This window comes from Acipenser ruthenus, chromosome 23 (assembly GCF_902713425.1).
Source record: "Acipenser ruthenus chromosome 23, fAciRut3.2 maternal haplotype, whole genome shotgun sequence".
NCBI lineage: Eukaryota > Metazoa > Chordata > Actinopteri > Acipenseriformes > Acipenseridae > Acipenser > Acipenser ruthenus.
This window is the reverse complement of record NC_081211.1, coordinates 14,210,529-14,227,612: the sequence shown is the minus strand read 5'-3', so window position 1 is coordinate 14,227,612 and position 17,084 is coordinate 14,210,529. Positions and strand designations below refer to the sequence as shown.

Here is a 17,084-nt window from a genome sequence, read left to right as displayed (position 1 = left end):
TGAACTTGAATAGATAGAGAGGTAGTATAGAAGTGGATCTGCCTACCTGCCTTGGCTGCTCAATAATTGTGATGTTCGGTTCCTGTGCTGGAAGAAAATGACAATACAAGTATCCTATAGTGTCTGGAATTAACGAAACATGCAATGATTTCAAATGGGTTAAGAATGTGACATGGACATGTCGGAATCTTTTTTATTTCCATAGTTTCTTTTGTCAGGCATTGCACACAAGGGCCTAGATTAAATCAACATGTATGGCACCTCCATTGCTATACTTTAGATACTATATTTGATACCCATTATTATGTGTGTAAAAACAACAGCAAACAATGATATTTACTGTAGTGAGACACCTGACGTGTCATGCAATACTAGATTAAAGCAGCCATCTTTGTGCTGAATGCATGAATATTTAATTATTTATGTATTTATTTGACAGGGATAACGTACAATCTGTAACATTTAAGAACATAAGAACATAAGAACATAAGAAAGTTTACAAACGAGAGGAGGCCATTCAGCCCATCTTGCTCGTTTGGTTGTTAGTAGCTTATTGATCCCAGAATCTCATCAAGCAGCTTCTTGAAGGATCCCAGGGTGTCAGCTTCAACAACATTACTGGGCTTTGCAATTATCCATTTTCAATGTTGCACCCTCAAAAAAGTCAAGTAGGTTAGTTAGACACGATCTCCCTTTCCTAAAACTATGCTGACTGTCTCCCATGATATTGTTACCATATAGGTAATTTTCCATTTTGGATCTTATTATAGTTTCCAAAAGTTTACATATAATAGAAGTCAGGGTTATTGGTCTGTAGTTACCTGGTTCGGTTTTGTCTCCCTTTTTGTGGATCGGTATTACATTTGCTATTTTCCAGTCTGTCGGTACAACCCGTGTCAAGAGACTGTTGCATGATCTTGGTTAGCGGTTTGTAAATAACTTCTTTCATTTCTTTGAGTACTATTGGGAGGATCTCATCCGGCCCAGGGGATTTGTTTATTTTAAGAGCTCTCATGACATGTCATAAGATGCATTCCACCCAGATTTAGTGATTGCATTGATAAAGAGGCTTAAACAGGATACCTGAGGACATTTGATTTCAAATGTGTTCATTGATTAGATGAGATCTGTCCATTTGATTTCAGACAGTCCCATGACATAAAGTAGGAGTGTAATGATAACCTCATGTCACGCTTTGTTACATATTGCGATTGGCAGGTTGTGATATGTGTCACGATACATTTGAGGATTCTGATGGGCTACTAATATGATGCATAACAAGATCAAATGATCATTTAACGATAGACTATTTTGTTAAAAAAAACTATAATTAAAAGTGATAAGGAGGGTGTGGCAGGGCGAAAGCTCTACGTGTAAATAGTGTGTGTCTGATACATATAGGGTTGGCAGGGAGGGGGTTAATCTGCCAGAATACATGTGGGAATGTGGCTGGAGCCTTCATTGAATGATTGATTGTTAATTAGACTCCAGCCACATGGGATATAAGGGAGGAGAAATCCTTTGTTAGGGGTTGGTGTGGATGTGAGCTGTGCTGTGCTGTGCTGTGCTGTGCTGTGCTGTGCTGTGCTGTGCAGTGAAGGCAAATGCCCAGCCTCACATCAGTGTATGTACAGTAGTAGCCACTGTGCCTGTTTGTTTGTTTATTTTTGTTGATTAAACATGTGCACCCATGTGCATCAAGAACCACGTGGTGAACTACAATGAGCTATGCTGTGCTCTTGGTCTTGTATCTCAGTACAAACGATACTATTAAGTTACGATATATCAAGTAAAGAAAGGAGCATTTCATGAATATGCAATGAATCATTACACCCCTACAAGAGACAGTGGCTGCACAATTGAAGTGTGAACCAGCCAACACTCTCATGGTCCCAGCCTCACTCTGGGAGCCAATGAAAGGCTGATACAGGTTGTACAAATATACCAGTAAATGCTTTCCAAAGCTATAATGTGGATCTTAAAAAATCTGCAGTTCAGAAAAAAACAAGTACAATGAAATACAGAGGAGAGTAATGCAACAATGAACAATCTGAGAAATACAGAGGAGAGTAATGCAGCAATGAATAATCTGAGAAATATAGAGGAGAGTAATGCAGCAATGAATAATCTGAGAAATATAGAGGAGAGTAATGCAGCAATGCATAATCTGAGAAATACAGAGAGTAATGCAACAATGAATAATCTGAGAAATACAGAGGAGAGTAATGCAGCAATGAATAATCTGAGAAATACAGAGGGTAATGCAACAATGAATAATCTGAGAAATACAGAGGAGAGTAATGCAGCAATGAATAATCTGAGAAATACAGAGGGTAATGCAACAATGAATAATCTGAGAAATACAGAGGAGAGTAATGCAGCAATGAATAATCTGAGAAATACAGAGGAGAGTAATGCAGCAATGAACAAACAATCTGAGAAATACAGAGGAGATAATGCAGCAATGCATAATCTGAGAAATACAGAGGAGAGTAATGCAGCAATGAACAAACAATCTGAGACATACAGAGGAGAGTAATGCAACAATGAATAATCTGAGAAATATAGAGGAGAGTAATGCAGCAATGAACAAACAATCTGAGAAATACAGAGGAGAGTAATGCAGCAATGAATAATCTGAGAAATGCAGAGGAGAGTAATGCAGCAATGAATAATCTGAGAAATAGAGGACAGTAATGCAGCAATGAACAAACAATCTGAGAGATACAGAGGAGAGTAATGCAGCAATGAATAATATGAGAAATACAGAGAGTAATGCAGCAATGAATAATCTGAGAAATACAGAGAGTAATGCAACAATGAATAATCTGAGAAATACAGAGGGGTGTAATGCAACAATGAACAAACAATCTGAGAAATACAGAGGAGAGTAATGCAGCAATGAATAATTTGAGAAATACAGAGGAGAGTAATGCAGCAGTGCATAATCTGAGAAATACAGAGAGTAATGCAACAATGAATAATCGGAGAAATACAGAGGGGAGTAATGCAGCAATGAACAATCTGAGAAATACAGAGGAGAGTAATGCAGCAATGGATAATCTGAGAAATACAGAGAAGATTAATACAGCAATGAATAATCTGCGAAATACAGAGAAGAGTAATGCAGCAATGCATGCTAGCACAAAGTAAGCATGATCAACACCCTGGTTCTACTCTCACCCATGGCACTTTGCAAGTTTCTTCCAGTTTCAATGAATACTAGTTGTCTAAAACCTAGCAAGGTTAGGAGCAAGTCGAGTAAGTAGAACACAACAAGCAGACAGGCAAACAAACCTGAATTAATACAATCACTGTTCCCAGAAATTCCAGTGTTCAAAGTAATCCATACTTGAGAAAGAAGTTGAATAATGAAGACAGAATGCAGTGATTTAAGTGTTGGGACCGAATGTGAACATTAAAGGTGTGTTTATGAAATGGCATTCCGCTGGATGTAAGGCTGATTGAATAGCATCTAATGCATGTGCAGTTCTGCGGAGACTATGACAACGAGGCCAGTGTGTCTGCTGCTCCTGCACTTCTCATCTCTAATGTCGTATCAGGGGGCGGTTCCTGCACCTGGAATCCAGCCATTCGATTGGCCGAGCCGTGTCTTGGGCGGTTTCTGCGACTGGAATCGAGTACGCATCGCCTGGAACCACAAAGGGGGACGGGGCACACACGGTCTATCAGCACAGGAACTGGCCCTGACTGAGAAGCAACTGTTTGGAATTGTAACTAGTTACATGTTTAATAAGTAATATGTTACTGCAACACTGTACACGTTACACTACTGCACAGAACTAACCGAAACGGAAATTCTGCTTGCCTTACTGGAACTGTACCACATAGCACAGACACTTGCCCTGCTAGCACTGGACTTGTCTTTCGGAGTCCATTAGCAGATTGAACACTGTGTTAAGAACACTGCAGTTTCTCGTTCTATGCTCTTCTCTACATGCTATTGATACAGTCATGTGCATCACCTTTTTCATCATACTGATAGCTCTGATTGTGAATGGACAGCCGTTTTATGAGTCAAAACAAGCACGTGCCATTACTGTATTGTATTGGTGTGCACAGTGAAGCCCATGCAGTGTGCTGTGCTTGCTCACTCAATGAGCTGCTCAGGCCTCTTTAACCATTCTCTAAGCTAACAGCACAAGCCTGAGTGCCCCACTGATCTTCCAGGCCTGAGCTTCAGTCGTCTAGAAAGCAAGGCTGTTGCCTGGGTTGGATTGTGGACACATAACATATTTTTTGAACTTGTGAATAATTATGTGCAGCACCAGTATATCTGTTGATTTATAAAAAAAGAAATTAAAAAACAGCCCTAATCTGTATTTATCAGGAACACAATGGCATGCCGACCAACATCTTGTAAATGAATTGCCACAGCCCCTATTAATTAATGCACTTGCAAGCTCCCAATCAGAGCTCCTTTGGTAAAGCAACGGGACTTGTGTGTGTAAACTGAGACTGGATATTGTTTTGGATAAAACAAATTGCATTTAATCACAAGGCAAGTGAATTGTTTTTTTTTTTTAAAGGAAAGCAGTTTAAAGTACTTGTAGCTGACAAAATAGTTCAGTACATTTTCTCAACCAATCACATCCATTCACTTCAATGCACAGACCCAACTTGAATAATATTGAGTTCTATGAGCTACTAGGAACCAGGTGAGCATAGATGGGCCAAATGACCTCCTTTCATTCATAAATTCACAAACTCATCAGGGTTCAGAGAAATCAAAGCTTCTGAACCTACAGTATGTGCATGGTGACTCCAGCTTGAAACCGCTTTACATGAGAACAGAGGGAGGGTTTTGGAAGGGATGCATGAGATAGGTAACCTGAATCTGATTGGTGCACAGAAACTGTCATTGCAGGTACCAGGAAGTAACAGATAACTGGATCAATCAATAAATGAATGGATTTTGTATTTTACCAAGTGCTGCTAGAAAGATATGAGCAAAGTGTCACTGAAAGCTCTAAAATCCTTTTTCATAGCAACTTAGTTTAAAAGTACCGTGCAAAGACGGAGGTGTCTCTCCTTCTGTACACACACCTGTCAGTATGTCACACTTAAACACGGAACTACATCTTGAGAACAGTTACTGTTAATCAATCATTTTGCTATACCCTACCATAGTACTAACACCTAGCGACATCTAGGTCTTAAATACCTCTTACCCAATGCCCATGGGTTATTCTCTATTATTCTGTACATACTGTTGCTCTAAGTCATGTAACTCTCATCATACTGATAAGTCTCATTTTCATTCACAGCCCTGGTGGGCATGTCTGTTACTGACATACAGTACCTGTTAGAATGGTGAAACCACCACAACCTTGAAACTGCTGGGTTGTAAAGTAAGATAATCAGGAAAATCAGAGAATGGGTTTGATAGGTTTGGTTATGGCTCTTTTAAAATGTCCACTTACTTGAAGGAAGCTCTGAAAAATTCATGATCTGTGTACCGAGGCCTAAATCTGGGTCCAGCGGGCTACAGCCGATGAGATCCATCTAGAAAGTACAGAAGAACATCGTTATAGGCTTCCTAGATACATTCACTAAGACATCCTTCACTAAAACCTTTGAGTAATATAGTGAGAAATGATCAGCTAAGAAGCAAGCCATTTACATCTCTGGAGACCTGGGTTCAAACCCGGGCCACGTGTTCACAGCAAGTGATTGGCTGTGTCGGTCCTCAATCAGCAGGTGGGCGGGTCTCGAAAAACATCCGGTGGGGAACGCTGAGGGCGACTGCAACGCCATGCTACAGAGGAGAGCTGCGTACACTCAGGAGGAGCGTGCGCTCTGCAGGAACGACAGCTACGCAACCCTGAGACTGCAAGCGGTGCTTGTGAAGGCAATGCCCAGCCAAGGCCGTTTGAAGCAGCAGGAGTCGTGGTATGAATACCGGCTCGTGAGTAGGTTAGTTTAGGGGATAGTTATCCCATGTGATGTATAGCGAGGGTTACGTAGTGTAGCCGGTTCCTGGAGCGGGACGCCTCGTTATAAGGCTAGCGCTCACCCTGTGTGGCACCTTTTATTTGTAGTTTTTGTACTGTGTTTTATTTTGCTTTTTGTACAGCTTGCTGTATGTGTCCTCTATGCGTCCTCTATCGCTGGTAACGTCACATGACCCCTTTGTTAATTTACTATCTTTTGTATTAATAAATCCTGCACGCCTGTGCTGGAGTTTCAACTCCAACTCCCATGTCTCTCCGTATTGCATAAGCAGCCGCTACCCTGACACGAGCACCCTGTCACAGGAGGTATGCGGGGGTCCATTCATTTAGCATGTCTGCATTGATCTGGAGAATTGCTTATCAAATGGTGATTAAACATTTCATTGCTAATTAATATTTACAGCTCTGGCCAAAAGTTTTGCATCACCTAAATTTTAGGATTGAGACATAAAATATGCCATGGCAGGGATGTATGTGACTGACATGCTTGTAGAATTGCCATTGCTTTGTTTATGATGAACAGCCTTTTAAAAACACAAGCAAAGCTTTCAAATAGGAGCTGCAAACTAATATGCTCTCCAATAGAATGACATGTCCCAGCTCATTCTGAATGCATCTTCTATTATAACAATGGTCACAGATTGAAAGTGAATTCAAGTGGAACACTATAGCAATGCAGAAAGAGATTGAATGCAAAGCTCAGCCAATATATACAGATAGACCTTTGTCTCCAAATTAAAAACAACATTGTAAAAATAATATTTTGCACTTTGAATAAAGTTTGGCGAGAGCCTCTCACGCTCTGCTGGTTTCCGTTAATGTGTGTAATTCTGATACGGGAGATAAACAGAAGTGAAACAAGCACTCAGGCACATCTGGAGTAAAACCACAGAGCTCAACATGAGACACAGTCAGTGAAGTTAGATAAACTCTTAACCAGGGAAACATTTCGAGGCTGCAAACACCCAGGAAACACAGGAACGCAGCGCAAAGTGGTGGGCTTGTCAAACTATATCACTATCTATGGAAACCTTCATTTGTGTTTCATTAATTTTAATAAAACTGTTTCTTTTAAGATGACAGTAGTTGCTGGTGACAATGACACACTAAACAAACAAAACATAGATTTGACCAAGCTTGTTTAAGATACTTTGCTCGTTTGCATCCCTCAATTTTATGCATTATTATGAAACTCCTGCTTGTAACATTCTGATGTTTATAAAGCAGTGATTCAGTGATTCCATCTACTGCCTATCAGGAGTAACATCCAATGGAAAACCATGAAGCTTTTCTTCTTGAGGCTCACAAAGTTAGTTCCTTAAGCATTGGAAAGGTGAGAAGTGGAAACACCTACCACTGTACATGTTCCAGCTGGAGAAGCTCTACTGATAAATGAATTAAAAACGTATATTAAAATCTACTTTAGATATATTAGGTATGTATATTTGTTTTGTTGGCTTACTATATATAGTATAGATTACTATATATAGTATAGATATACTATAGATTAGTGTATGTTTGCATTGTTCTCTAAATGCATTTCACTGATTTCCAAAACCAGTTTTCTCTACTTAATAACGGACAGCCAGGACTTCAGTATTAAATATATTTTTCTCAAAGTCACCACCATCACACTGTTATTTAATTTATAAAAAACTCAATACTATTTTGTATAAGGTAACACATAATTAAGTGTTTGTGAACCTGATTTTATATTTGTATATACTTACTTTCTTTGGGGGATCCTTTTTAAAAATGTTTTGAAGTGACTGAAAATATGAAATGGCAAATCCAACACAAGGAAGAGAGACTACTGCAGTGAATGTAAATGTTTCCTCCTTTAATATCATAAGACCTGCCCCTCACTGGGGGTGCACTGAAACACCTCTTTAATGTCATAAGACCTACCCCTCACTGGGGGTGCACTGAAAAACCTCTTTAATATCATAAGACCTGCCCCACACCAGGGGTGCACTGAAACACCTCTTTAATATGATAAGACCTGCCCCACACCAGGGCACTGAAACACCTCTTTAATATCATAAGACCTGCCCCACACCAGGGGTGCACTGAAACACCTCTTTAATATGATAAGACCTGCCCCACACCAGGGCACTGAAACACCTCTTTAATATCATAAGACCTGCCCCACACCAGGGGGGCACTGAAACACCTCTTTAATATCATAAGACCTGCCCCACACCAGGGGGGCACTGAAACACCTCTTTAATATCATAAGACCTGCCCCACACCAGGGGTGCACTGAAACACCTCTTTAATATCATAAGACCTGCCCCTCACTGGGGGTGCACTGAAACACCTCTTTAATATCATAAGACCTGCCCCACACCAGGGGTGCACTGAAACACCTCTTTAATATCATAAGACCTGCCCCTCACTGGGGGTGCACTGAAACACCTCTTTAATATCATAAGACCTGCCCCACACCAGGGGTGCACTGAAACACCTCTTTAATATCATAAGACCTGCCCCTCACTGGGGGTGCACTGAAACACCTCTTTAATATCATAAGACCTGCCCCACACCAGGGGGGCACTGAAACACCTCTTTAATATCATAAGACCTGCCCCACACCAGGGGTGCACTGAAACACCTCTTTAATATGATAAGACCTGCCCCACACCAGGGCACTGAAACACCTCTTTAACATCATAAGACCTGCCCCACACCAGGGCACTGAAACACCTCTTTAACGTCATAAGACCTGCCCCACACCAGGGCACTGAAACACCTCTTTCTGGACAGTCCATATTCAAGTACATGCTGTCTATCACAAGGTATCACAAGGACTGTCACATCTCAACAGTAATATATATATATATATATATATATATATATATATATATATATATATATATATATATATATATATATGTTATGCCGAGGTCCTCCCACAACACGTAATAAAAGATCAAAGATAATGGGCTAATCTTAAGCTTTTATTAAAGCAGTGACAGCGAGCTGTAAACCCTGATCAGCATGCCATTAATGTGAGCTAAATACCCCTGCTGATTGCGTCTATACTGTGAATTACACAATACAACGCAGAGTCTGTCCTTCATCACTTTAACATCAAAGCTCTTATTAGAAATTGACAGTTTTCTTTTCAAAAAGGAAAATTGCACCCAATCAGACATTTCCTGAAAGGAGTCTTTCTCATTTCAGAACTGTAATTAGGGTTTGTTTCTTTAAGGAAAAACGTGCTTGTGATAATTTGGAGTAGTGCTTTAGTCCATAATATTGTATGTTCAGTTTCTTGAAAAGTGGTAAAGAAAATGGTAGTACCAGTCATACAATTCAGTAAAAAAAGAGCTTTTCCATTGAAATGATGTTAAAATACTCGGATAAAGACATCTAGTTCAGTAAATACAGCAGGTGTTTACTTTTTATGCCTCTATTAAATGATGAACAAAAAATGAAATTGATCACAGCTGCCTTACGCAGTGAATCAGTGAAACCCCTCTGGTTTGTTCTATAAATATAGTACCGGTATGTTTTTAATTTTCTGCTGCTAAACATCCCTTGGAAAATCCCTTAACACCAAGGTAGTTCCCACCTTCTGTAAAAGCTCAGCGATGCTTTTATAGATGCAATTTCTAACTACAAATCATGCTTGTCGTTTCTTTTTAGGAATATCTCACAGAATATTGACAACAATATTGTAGAAACGTTGTTTCAAGCACAGCTGTATCTTTGCCAGGTATAGTTGCTGTCTACACTTTGACTTGTTATGAAGTACAAACATGTTTTCATTTCTTTATAGAGCATACTGTACCTTTAGTCTTCGCGGAGACACACAGTCTTGCTTCCTGAGCTTGTTATGACGAGTTTCTTTTGTACACATCTTGCTAACGCTGCGATTCTGAAACTAAGGTTTGAACAAACAGTGTGGCAGCTGTTTTTGGTTATTCAAAACAATTATCTGATGTGTTATTGGTTAATAAATCACACTGGAATGTTCCAAACGGATGCACATTTCCACCTTGGTCATGTCAGACAAAGAGCAAGATTTAATTCAATGTTAAGAAACAAAAGTAAAACATTATAGTGGTGATTCCTGATTCGAAATGCATGTATGCAAGATTATTACTACTAATATTAATAATAGTAGCAATAATAGTACACTTAAATTTACCGCAGTATATTTGCTCAGTAATTCTGCAGTTTTCCCTATGGTCATACTGTGCTATTACCAGTTTCCTATGACTTGCCAAGGGTTTATTTTTATTTTTTTATTTGCTTTATCGCCTATCTGTGCTTTACAATGCTTTCACTATAATGTATTACACTTTGCTATGTTTTTACTCTGATAAACTTTGGTATAAGGATACAAAAACAATAATAACGATATTACGAATAATAATCTAAATACTACGACTACTACTAATATTGATATTAATACTCATTTTATTAACATTTACAGGCAGAAATACACTACAGAGCCCCGCACACATTGTTAGCTGTTTGATTTTCAGAACCTACATGAGATCTGCCACAGTCAGGGACAATGCTGTGGATGAGATCTGCCACAGTCAGGGTCAATGCTGTGGATGAGATCTGCCAGTCAGGGTCAAAGGATGGAACCCCTGATTCATGTGCACGTGAGTCAGGGTTAGAGGAGGTAGTGACTGAGGATCGAACCCCTGATTCATGTGCACGTGAGTCAGGGTCAGAGGAGGAGGTAGTGACTGAGGATGGAACCCCTGATTCATGTGCACGTGAGTCAGGGTCAGAGGAGGAGGTAGTAACTGAGGATGGAACCCCTGATTCATGTGCACGTGAGTCAGGGTCAGAGGAGGAGGTAGTGACTGAGGATGGAACCCCTGATTCATGTGCACGTGAGTCAGGGTCAGAGGACGAGGTAGTAACTGAGGATGGAACCCCTGATTCATGTGCACGTGAGTCAGGGTCAGAGGAGGAGGTAGTGACTGAAGATGGAACCCCTGATTCATGTGCACGTGAGTCAGGGTTAGAGGAGGAGGTAGTGACTGAGGATGGAACCCCTGATTCATGTGCACGTGAGTCAGGGTCAGAGGAGGAGGTAGTAACTGAGGATGGAACCCCTGATTCATGTGCACATGAGTCAGGGTCAGAGGAGGAGGTAGTGACTGAGGATGGAACCCCTGATTCATGTGCACGTGAGTCAGGGTCAGAGGAGGAGGTAGTGACTGAAGATGGAACCCCTGATTCATGTGCACGTGAGTCAGGGTCAGAGGAGGAGGTAGTGACTGAGGATGGAACCCCTGATTCATGTGCACGTGAGTCTGGCTCCGTCAGTGAGCAGACAGCTCGAGCCAGTCATCACAAGCTGAGTGGAATTGTAGGCTGATTGAGGCCTGGTGGTGCTTGACAGTGTTGTTTTAAAAAGAAATCACATACAAGTTTAATCAAAGGGAGGGGCTGCTATGTCTGGTTCCCTTGGCTTATACTAGAGGTAATAACTTGAAAATAGCTGTTGATTTATAGTGGGAACCACATGTTCTTACCCCCGTGTCGCAGAATCATCTGGCACAATTTAAGGCACAATTGAGGCTGCTGTGATGGTTGAGGGTGTGGCTTTCAAATGATTTTCAAGAATTCAAAGAAAACTGAAATACATCTGTTCACCAGCAGGTGTCACCCACTGAAGATCGCATCACTACGGAGAACCATCTATAGTAGGCCATAATGGAAATATTTTCACATTCTACTTTGATCAAACCAACTAAGTTGATGATGACTGTTATTTCAGTAAGAAATGTTAATCAAAAACAAACAAATAGCCTATTTCAAACAAACTAGATATTTTTGATTGAAATACGTTTTGGGGGTTCACTCTAAAAACAAAATGTAGGCTACGATTAATAATAATATTCAAACATTGCTTCACATGTATTCAAAGAAAAAACATATCTGTGTCTGCCTGAAATTACATAATTGATAGAATTTAGGTAGGTATACAGCGTGTTTTACCTTGCATAGATTTACCACCTTGCTTGAATTTGTGCAGCAGTGAAAAAGAGTTCTGTCTGATGTGTAGAATGAATATATAAAATCCAGAGGATCAACACAGCTGATCTTGAGAGCCTAAACCCATAGGATCAACACAGCTGATCTTGAGAGCCTAAACCCAGAGGATCAACACAGCTGATCTTGAGAGCCTAAACCCAGAGGATCAACACAGCTGATCTTGAGAGCGTCTAAACCCATAGGATCAACACAGCTGATCTTGAGTCTTTAAACCCAGAGGATCAACACAGCTGATCTTGAGAGTCTTTAAACCCAGAGGATCAACACAGCTGATCTTGAGAGCCTAAACCCAGAGGATCAACACAGCTGATCTTGAGAGCGACTAAACCCAGAGGATCAACACAGCTGATCTTGAGAGTCTTTAAACCCAGAGGATCAACACAGCTGATCTTGAGAGCCTAATACGCTAAATAAACGAAAACAAAAGCAAAGAGCATTGAGCACAATGTTGTGACAGCCTTCAACCTCGTCACGATTTAAAAAAAAATGCTGTAAAACCAGCTGCACATTGATAGCCTTGATAGTGCATAAGTTCTACAATGCAGCAGCTGCTATACAATAACCAAGTCTGTTGCAATTAGAATCCCCTCAAAGGAACATCGGTCTGCTTCTGGATTTTAGATCTTTTTTATCTTCCTTTATTTGCCGTTGGTTGCAGATAGAGGCTTGTACACATTTTTCTGGTGCTGAAAATATGATAGCAGCCACGTCAAGGCATAGAACTCTCCCTGGTAGGGATCCAGAAACAAAATGGCAGCAGACATCAGAATATTTCATATACTACGCTACCAGTAATGTAGACTCAATGCCTGATCGAGACGACTGGCAATCTGGAGTCTACAGGACTTTGACACTTCCATAACGCCACTATTTTAATTGGCATTCCTTTGTTATTAAGGATGGAGCCATTCTATCTTTTTTTGTTATGTATGCAATTTCTGATTTTGTATGCACAATGCAACTTCATATTGAAGCAGAGGAAGGGGCTGACACATTGAAGCAGAGGTAGGGGCTGACACATTATTTTTACTAGATTTTGTACATGCTGAGTTTCCAGTACAGTATAATATTGTAGCGTTTCACGCAGTGTGCAGGATAGAAGGAGACAACACGCCGTTTCCAAGTTCAAAGCTTTATTTATGACTCTCTTTCAGAACCCACTGCTCTAGCCACTTGCTCTGCACCGACCACAATCAGCGTGCAACGCCCCCTTTTATACCTTAGCCCCGCCCCTTTATTCTAATCGGGTGCCAGAGCGAACAGCTATCCCATTGGTCCCCAGCCGCACACCAGGACCAATGGGCACACACAACAAACAGCCAATGACAGGGACAGCTCACACAGCCAGAGACAGAGCGAAACCGCAGCTACAGGTAATACAGACGGGGGGGAGAGGAACACAATACAGCGGCATTAACAGACAGTAGAAACAAAGGGGAATACAGTACACAAACACAATACACGGATCGCTACACTACCCCCACCTTAGCCTTTTTTCCCCCAAAAAGTTCACAGGGCTCCATGCAGCATATGACTGGGATCGGCAACCTCCACCCCTGAAACACAGACCCCCTCCCCGCATGTCCGGTTTTCCTTCCAGGGCCTTTGGTGGGTGAGCCAGCGGGCCGTGCTGTGCAGAAGGCAATCTGCTATTCTCTGCTGGCCTGAGTGATTCTCGGTACCCCAGTATCAGGAGCTCGCGCTCAGGCAACAAGTGTTCTCCCTCAGGCGGCAGCGGTTCTCTTTGCTCCTGTCCCTTGGTCGCGCCCCTTGCAGGAGCCCTTAAAAGGACTGGCGCTTTCAGCGGTAGCTCTTTTAATAAAGCAGGTAGCAGTGGTGCTTTCTCAGGCGGCAGCGGCGGCGGCATCTCTCTCTCAGGCAGCAGCGACGGCGGCTCTCACTCAGGCGGCGGCGGCGGCGCTCTCTCAGGCGGCAGCGACGGCGGCTCTCTCTCAGGCGGTGGCGGCCTTCTCTCAGGCGGCAGCTCTCTCTCAGGCGGCAGCCCTCTCTCAGGCGGCAGCCCTCTCTCACACGGCAGCGGCGGCGTCTCTCTCTCAGGCAGCAGCGGCGGCGGCTCTCACTCAGGCGGCGGCGGCCTTCTCTCAGGCGGCAGCTCTCTCTCAGGCAGCAGCCCTCTCTCAGGCGGCAGCCCTCTCTCACACGGCAGCGGTGGTGGCCCTCTCAGGCGGCGGCGTCTCTCTCTCAGGCGGCAGCGGCGGCGGCGGCTCTCACTCAGGCGGTGGCGGCCTTCTCTCAGGCGGCAGCTCTCTCTCAGGCGGCAGCCCTCTCTCACACGGCAGTGGTGGTGGCCCTCTCAGGCGGCGGCGTCTCTCTCTCAGGCGGCGGCAGCTCTCACTCAGGCGGCGGCGGCGGCGCTCTCTCAGGCGGCAGCTCTCTCTCACACAGCAGCGGCGGCAGCCCTCTCTCAGGCGGCGGCGGCGGCGGCTGCAGCGGTAGGCCCCCATCTCACACACTGGAGGTGATCCAGACTCCTTCGCTAGCCTCCTCGAACGGCCATCCCTCATCCGCTTTCGTTTTCAGGAAGGCAGTAGGTCCCCTTCCTCCTGGAAGGGGCAGCATACCACCTGGTGCCCGAACTCCCCGCAGGCAAGGCACCATCCTCGCTCCTCCAAGTCACAGAGGAGATCCTCCAGTCCGCCGTCCCACCGGTTCCATGACGGCTCGGTGTCGTACCACAGCCATTGGTCCATCTCTGTCTTCTATCTGCTCCTGCTCAACGCTGGATTACTTGTTGTTTTGAACCCGCTTCTGACACCAGTGTAGCGTTTCACGCAGTGTGCAGGATAGAAGGAGACAACACGCCGTTTCCAAGTTCAAAGCTTTATTTATGACTCTTTTCCAGAACCCACTGCTCTAGCCACTTGTTCTGCACCGACCACAATGAGCGTGCAACGCCCCCTTTTATACCTTAGCCCCGCCCCTTTATTCTAATCGGGTGCCAGAGCGAACAGCTAATGACAGGGACAGCTCGCACAGCCAGAGACAGAGCGAACCCTCAGGTACAGGTAATACAGACGGGGGGGAGAGGAACACAATACAGCAGCATTAACAGACAGTAGAAACAAGAGGGAATACAGTACACAAACACAATACATGGATCGCTACAATATGTATTTGTGTAGTTTATATGTGTGTTGTTTTTTTGCTTTACATTATGTTTATGTATGTGGGCTGCATGTGCACTCCTTCCCACCTGCTGTGTTTGCTGCATTGCTGCTGGTGAAGGTTTAAAGCAGGTGAGACAGGTTGGCTATTGGGCAGATCAGGAGTCACACAAGCAGTTAAGTGCCTGGTGGCACACTTATAACCATAGAAAATAAATTAAACAAACCCCGCCTTTTTAGCAGGTCTTTCTACAGTGAAATGTGCTCTTTAGTAGAGCCACATAAGGACACAGGCAGCTGTCTTTTCACCAGTAGTTTCTTTTATTAATGCCTTCCCAGTCAGGATAGTCTTTTATACCACATTTACACTAGCCTCTTTTAAGCCAGCTTTGAGCTGGCTTAGCTCTTAGGATGGCTGTTTTTTCTGGTGTAAACACAGCCATCCTAATTCCAGCCATCACAAAAGCGACCTGCTCCAGAGGGTAGCTTTGTGACGGCATCTACTGTGAACACAGTGGTCCCTAAGCCGGCTCACGCAGAGGCACTGTGTGAGCAACACCCTCAGTGCCGTCTCCTTGGGAACAGAACGCAGAAACACACTCAGCTGAAGGACACTGTAGCAAGCCCAATGCTACATAATGTGGGTGGACAAACTCACCCACCTGTCCCTTTAAGTAGGGTCAGTAGCCTGGCCAGGTTAAACTTAAATTCCCATAGTTCCTTTCAAACCTCCTCTGTTCATCCTTTCTCCCCATTGGCTCATTCAAATCTCCACTCCTCCAATCACAGCTCATAAGAAGGCTGATTACTTCTAGCTGGAGGGAGACTTCCTTAGTCTGAAGAAAAACATTACCAAACCACAGCATTATCAAACTTAACCTCAGTGTACTTCAACTATTTAGATAAAACTGGTGTATCCTTTCTGATTTTTGCACTTTGTCTAAACTCTTTTCTTTTGTTCACTGTTGCTTGTTTAAGTTTAGCTGTAGATTCAAGGTCTGTTTAGTGTTGTTTTTGGGTGTGGCAGTCTCCATTTTCTAAAGCCCGCTGCACACAGCCCGACTCAAGCCGCCCCGACTCATCTCATCTGAATATGCACAGATTCTGCGATCAGTTGTGCTCAGTTTTGGTTTGACGTCACAATTGACATTAAACACACCGGTTACTTCTGTTTTAGCGCAGTAAGAAAATATAGGCTGCCAGTAGATTGATAATAAAAAGGTAAATTGATAATTTACCTTTGATTAGTAAACGCCAAAAAAAAAACTATTCAAATGTGCACATAGCTGGTGTTTTTTAATTCAGGACACTCGGAGCAATTCAAGACTAATGTATTTTTACCTGTGGAACTAAAGCTGTCAATATTCCGCCATCTTGTATGACAAGTTACATGACAAGCTATGTCACTTAAACCTGCTTCACCATTGGTTGACACCCTTATGACTAATCGGGCTCAGTCAGTCTTGGTCGGTAACCACCGCACACAGACAGACTGATCACATCTGAACGAAAATGCGTCTGAAAAAGATTCAACATGTTTAATCTTCAAATCTGAAGACATCCCGACTGAAATCTGCATAATCTTGGTTTTAAGGGCATGCACACTGCTACGATTCATCCAGACTGTGTACGGTCAGTTGAGATGAGATGAGTCGGGACGGTGTGAGTCGGGCTGTGTGCCGCGGGCATTGATTTTCTTCTAATCACCTGTTACACCATTATTCCTTTTTTGGTTTGTTGGATTTTTCTACTTTCATTTGCTACTGGTTTTCAGTATTTTTTGGTTTTGTTATTTTGTTACTTTGTATGGATTTCAATTACACTGCTAGTACTGGACTTGTTGGGCCTACCTGTCATTCACAATCGCCACGGAGGCTGTTACATGTGATTGTTTCCATGTCATTGTTTTTCATCTGTACTTATTTCATCTGTACTTATTTCATTCTGTACTTAT

The 17,084-nt window shown here is 42.8% G+C and overlaps 1 protein-coding gene across 4 annotated transcripts in view; it reads right to left on the bottom strand.

Moving 5' to 3' along the window:
* The window catches only part of LOC117412946 (nuclear factor NF-kappa-B p105 subunit-like), a 53,405-nt gene extending 43,552 nt beyond the window's left edge, over positions 1–9,853 (bottom strand). For all 4 annotated transcript variants that reach the window (XM_034021597.3, XM_034021600.2, XM_034021599.3 and 1 more), the window contains exons 1-3: positions 9,772–9,853; positions 5,445–5,526; positions 47–87 (exon numbers count right to left, since the gene is read on the bottom strand). In XM_034021597.3, coding sequence (XP_033877488.1) covers positions 47–87; positions 5,445–5,526; positions 9,772–9,840 — 192 coding nt within the window. In that variant the 5' untranslated portion in view covers positions 9,841–9,853. The remainder of the gene's footprint in view (positions 1–46; positions 88–5,444; positions 5,527–9,771) is intronic.
* Positions 9,854–17,084: the final 7,231 nt, after the last annotated feature.